General features: G+C 37.9%; 1 protein-coding gene across 2 annotated transcripts in view; it reads left to right on the top strand.

Annotated features, from left to right (window-relative positions):
• Positions 1 to 6,065, top strand: part of ABCB11 (ATP binding cassette subfamily B member 11) — a 97,730-nt gene that overhangs the window by 82,062 nt on the left and 9,603 nt on the right. For both annotated transcript variants that reach the window (XM_025206470.1, XM_025206471.1), the window contains 3 exons: positions 932 to 1,135; positions 4,212 to 4,453; positions 4,570 to 4,726. In XM_025206470.1, the coding sequence (XP_025062255.1) occupies positions 932 to 1,135; positions 4,212 to 4,453; positions 4,570 to 4,726 (603 nt within the window). The remainder of the gene's footprint in view (positions 1 to 931; positions 1,136 to 4,211; positions 4,454 to 4,569; positions 4,727 to 6,065) is intronic.

Here is a 6,065-nt window from a genome sequence, read left to right as displayed (position 1 = left end):
CCTACAGTTTTATGGGGTTTGGATTCAGTGTTCTAGTCCAGTCCAGAGCCACCTCTGATGTGATGGAGCCTTTCAATGGGATTTTGTGGCCACTGGTTCCAGGCAATAACAGGTTTTGTGGGCCATCCCATTAATGCCCTCCTCACTAGGGACTAGAAACTACATACCATTATATGGTCCAGAGAGCAGATGGAGACTCCTAGAACTGCCACTCTCTGAGGTGCTCCGCTTCTCATAGCTCCAGTACACAGAGGACATGGAGAGGAAATCTGGATGCTGACACTTCATGGTATAGGGATGAATCTGAAATCAAATGACTGAAGACAGCAAACTCTTGTTTTGCAATACACCGCATTTTAGTTACCTCTTAGTGAAGTTAAATGCATGTTGACCTGAAACAGGTGCACACTTAAGTAAATACACTAAAGCTGTCAAAAAGAAAAATGTCCTGTAAGCACACAAGGCAAACAGATACTCACCAGCAGTAAAAATTATAATAAAGGAGTTTTTTAAATGTATCTGGTAAGAAGAAATAAGAAGTAAAGCACCTATAATGTGTTCCTTTCTTAAACTTTGTCAAGTATTTCCAGAGAGTGTTCCTGATTCTGGGATTGTTACATTGTCTTAGGTCATAGACCTTCATATAGGCTTCTCTGTACTATTTAAACCTAAATAAGTGAATGTTTAGGCCACATGCAGCATTCAGATGCAGGTAAACAACTTCCTGTGTATTCAAGGTGAGTCATTTATATAGTAAAACTCATCCCTGATTAAGTTATCTTTACATCGATTAGCATCAGGAATATTTTTCTTTAATCCATGATCCCTGAGAAAAGAGAATATTGGGGCCTGAAGTACTCCTCTTTATGTTTGTCTTATTATCAGCAGAATATAATTGATTAAGCTTCCTCCCTCCATCCTTTTTTCCTAGGCTACTGGATCTCAGATAGGAATGATTGTCAACTCCTTTGCCAACATTGGAGTGGCCATTGTCATCGCTTTCTATTTCAGCTGGAAACTAAGTCTTGTTATACTTTGCTTCCTGCCCTTTTTAGCCTTATCTGGGGCTATCCAGGCTAAAATGCTGACAGGATTTGCTTCTCAAGACAAGCAAGCTCTGGAAGCTACTGGGCAGGTAATATGTTTTTTTAAATGCTAAGACAGAGGATCATATGCCACACAAGTTATCAAGTCATGTTCACTCTTGCTCACACTCTCTCTAACTTTGGTCTAGTGACTGTGTTGTTATTCCATGCAAATAGGGACAGCTTCAACAGGAAGATGTGAACATGCCCCATTCCAGACTATTTTATGGCTGTCTCCTACAGTTATGCTGTCCTGGGAGATGTGGGTTCAAATCCTAACTGGCAGAAGAGGGAATAGAACTACATCTTCCACATCCTCTGTGAATCTTTCAGCAACTAGGAGTTGTCAGTCACTACAACATCTACCACAGCCACCCTTTGAATGAAGTCAAACTATCCCTGCTTTGTTTTCTGTAAGCAAGTGCTTAGATACAAGAAACTGTTCAGGACTGTGAATCCTGAGTGGAGGGAAGATTCTCCCAGGGGTAAAGGCACCTAAGTGGGTCAGATTTAAGAAACACCCTCATGGTATTTCTTACTGTATAGATTAGGCAGTGTGATGGCCTTTTGTGGAACCTGGTCTTAAGTGCTGAACTCTACTATAGGGAATCTAGGCACCTAGCTAGGATTAGTAACTAGGCATCTTAAGTTGCAATGCTCTGTGTTCAATTGCCTAAGTTCCCCTATGTGAATCTAGCCCTGGGTGAACAGTCTGAGAATGAACATGACCTAAACCATTCAGAGAAGTTTAAAAGATGAAGACAAAATTCAGCTGATCAAATCCATCCCTCTGAAATGCAGAATGAATGGTATATATCCCTTAAAGAAGAATTTTAACAACGCTGTGGCTCAAAGATATTAATGTTGTTTTGACCCAACAACTCCCATCTGGAAATACAGAAAAAGCACTAATTTTTAAAAACAATGGTACATTGGGAAAGGACACTCTCTTTTCCCAGAAGCTGAGATAATGCAGGATGTATCCTGTGGAATAGTGCTGGGGGAAGATCCTATTGGGCAATTTTCAGTAGTAAGGAGGACAAAACTCCCAATCCATTCTAGTTCCAGGAAGGATCTTACACACATGCCATGGCCAGATGTATAAACCAGAGATTAGCTTGCTCTTTTCCCCTGTCCTTATAGCTACATGAGCAATAATAAACTAAAGAGGACTGAGTTCTGTTGCATGCTTTCTTCTCTCTGTTATTCCCTGGGCAATTCCTCAGTGTCCTACCATGAGTTTTCTAGTGGCTTTTTTCCTTTTTAGTTTGGGTATTGGCTCATGTGGGAACTCATATATGCCTTTATGCATAGAACAGATATATTCTGTTGGCCTTGGCCTTATTAATAATCATTTTAAGTGACTGCATGCTCCTGTTGTGCTGACATGTGATATTCTATTAATTCTTAAAGTTTTTGCTGAAGCAACACTAGCCAGATTGGTGCTGTTGGCTGTGTGGGCTACTGAAAACTTGAAGGATAAAATATAATGAAAGCCAGCATTATTTCTATTTGGGAAAAGGGAGGATTAGACTATAGAAAATACTGACTTGCACACTGGAATACTAACAGAGTCCACCATCTAGCATAGAGGGATTTAAAGTTTAAATAAACTAAAACTTAATGAGAGCTAATTTAAATTATCTAGGCATATTAATATAATTATACTAAATCTACAAAAAAGCATATTACTTGAATTAATACCCCAGGATTAATGATGTCACTAATTAAACAAAGATGGATTTCAACTCCTGAAAGTGAAAAAAAGAATGGCACTCACAGCTGATCATTCAGCCAGAATGGCTAAATTATTTATAGCAAGTGATAGATCAAAGTATCTTCTTGGAATTGAAAAACAAATTTCACCACAAAAATCTGATAAATGACCAGGCCAACAGTTTCCACGCAGTGGAATGACCCAGAGGCCAGGGGAAAAAAATATCACTGAATACTTCAGCAGTTTTTGCAATGTGTGACTCTGATCAGTGGTATTTTCTAATTTATTCACAAGCATACCATCCAATACAAAAAGTTCTCTTTAAGAAGATTCCATCATGATTCTTTATCTGCCATTTTAAATATAGGAAAATATAGTTTGAATACTTCAGTTTGCTGGCACTGTTCTTCCAAATGCATGCCAATTGCCTGGGCTAATGTTACTTACTTGTCTGGGAAAAATCACGGGCTATTGACCCAAATAGTTTTCAGAGATTCCTATGCAGGTTCTGTGATATACTGTGTGCAGGACATCCACAGGTCATAAACCAAAATGTAATAAGAATAGATCATAGAAAGGACAGTATATAAGAGAAAATGCACATACTGAGCTTTGATAGTAAGTCATTGAATAGGTGAGTTGCAAGCACATTAAAATTTAGTAGTAAATTCAGCTTTTCTATTTTGGAAAAGGTATAGACTTTAAAGATACAGAACTATAAACTAACATACTACACTTCCCCAAGATCATTTGTGTAATAATTAAAATAAGAATATTTAAAAATAAATAGGCAATCAAGAAAATGTTTTCACTTTTGATTGATACCAACATTCCTAAAGAAGGTTTAAAATATTTATGAGTTTCTCTGGTTAGCATTGATGACAAAAAATGTCTTTAAGAAGCCCCTGTTCAGATGCATTTAGCTATGTATTTCACAGCTCCATACATCCTATGTTGAGAAGGATACAGCTCTCATGGTACGATACAATGAACATAGTCAGCAGAGAAATTCAAGGCAAGCATGGTGAGAACAGCTGAAATTCTGCCAGGGTGAGCACAACACATGCTCTTATCAAGGGATAATGGTACCAGTTGCTCATACAGTGTGAAATTCAGGTGAGAGGGACCACAGAAGGCTCTCCTCGTTGTGGATATTTGCGGCAGTCTAGTCCAAGTGGAGCAGAGACAGCAGCCATGTTGAGGTTTTCTTCAGAAAAGATTCTTATATTATGGGCTAAGGCTTGTGCAGTGATTATTGGATCTGAATCCATTTTGTATATTATTAGTGTCTACAGTTGACCCAAATAATCATGCTGCCTTCTCTTTCTAGCAGTCAGTCAGAAAGGTTTTCCTGCCATTTCAGATGGATTGTTAGGAGTTTTTACTTATCTTTTTTTTTTTCTTTTCAGATTTCCAGTGAAACCCTCTCTAATATCAGGACTGTAGCTGGAATAGGAAAGGAGAAAATGTTTATTAAAGCATATGAAGAACAGCTTGAAAAGCCTTATAGAGCTTCAATCAAAAAGGCAAACGTTTACGGAATTTGCTTTGGCTTTTCCCAGTGCATAGTGTTCATAGCCAATTCTGTCTCATATAGATATGGGGGGTTTTTAGTTGAGAGTGAAGGACTTCACTATAGCTACGTTTTCAGGTAAGACTATACTCAGAGACTGAAACATACTATTGTTACAGAAATGTGCTGTTTTCATGGAAATTCACAAGTAATATATCAGCCCACAAGGTCAAAACTTTTTTCCTTCACTGCAGGGTGATCTCTTCTATTGTAACCAGTGGAACTGCTTTAGGAAGAGCTTCTTCCTATACTCCAAACTATGCTAAAGCAAAAATATCTGCTGCACGGTTTTTTCAACTGGTGGATCGTGTTCCTCTAATCAGTGTTTACAGTGACAAAGGGGAAAAGTGGGTAAGATTTGAGAGGAGCAATCTGAGAAATGTTATTCAGTCCAACAATAAGAACCGAAACCCAAAAACACCATGTTCACCACTGTTTTAGGGCAATATCATGTTTGAAGACTTGCTATGTTTGCTTGTCTTTCTGGTAGTGCTGAGCTCTGTGCTATACTGTAAGCATGATTCCTATAGTAATAGGAAACTCCTCATCTATTATAAGATTCTATTATAAATCCTTCTCCTATGAAGCAATATCAACAAATGGTAAATGATTGATTTGAAAATAAGGAAATGTGTGACTCAAAGGTAGTATATTTCACATCTACAATTTGTACTTTAGAGTTAGTATAATCGAAATATGATTATAATTTCATTAAAATAAAATGAATAATAAATATGACTTTGGTTTGTTGGCAATTTCAACAAATTGGGTGGAAAATCATATTGTTTTATACTGAAAATAAATTTTGGTGAGTGGAAAAATTTAAAAAAATCATTTCAAGCTGAAGTAAACATTTTGCTTAAGAAATTAAGAAAATTCTGAAATAAAAATGTCATTCAGACTAAAATGTTTAATGCTTTTATCCTAAAAGGTAAAATGAAATTCTTCATTTTTTTTCTGGAATGTTTAGGGTTTTTTCCTATAAATTAGCAAAATTAAGCTAACATAAAAAATATGTTGTTGCTGAATGCAGTTTTTTTGTTCATTTGGCTTTTTTTGCTAAAAGCCTTTGTGTGAAATATATTACCCTCTGCTAAATTAGATGGCTATTCTCTGTAAGCATTATAAACTATAAACAAAATTGATACTACATGACATCTATTTTGAAAATTAAAACTGTTGAGTGGAGACAGGAGATTAACTACTGTGACAGTTCACTAAGGTATCACTTTTCAAATTGTAGCAATTTGTCAGTACTGAGTGGGGAAGCTACTGATAGAACAAATACAGGTACATGGTTATAGCTAAAACCCCACTTTCCACTACAGTCAGTCCAGTCAATCTTTGGAATCCTCAGCCTCCAGAATTGTTTCATAAGGACCCTGACTTGATTGACAGCAATATTACCAATAATATTAATATAAGAAATGAGAATCACTCTGTGACAGGGGGCCTCCTGGGGCCGAACTCTGTGGCCCGCCCACCTGTCACTGTGACAGGAGGCCTACTCAGGGCCGAGCTCTTCGTGGCCCGCCCACCTGTCTCTGGGCAACCGCCCGCTTATCTCGCCCGCCACGCCTTTGATGATAATCAGTTCAATTAGGTTGTTCACTAAGCGGGAGGCTGCCCTTCGTACTGCCCCGATGCCAAGGGGCGCTCTGCGGCTCCGACCTCCCCTAATACCGCAGCA

Source organism: Alligator sinensis, unplaced genomic scaffold (assembly GCF_000455745.1).
Source record: "Alligator sinensis unplaced genomic scaffold, ASM45574v1 scaffold143_1, whole genome shotgun sequence".
Taxonomy (NCBI): Eukaryota; Metazoa; Chordata; order Crocodylia; family Alligatoridae; genus Alligator; species Alligator sinensis.
The sequence above is the reverse complement of the archived record's forward strand: the minus strand, read 5'-3'. Positions and strand labels throughout refer to the sequence as shown.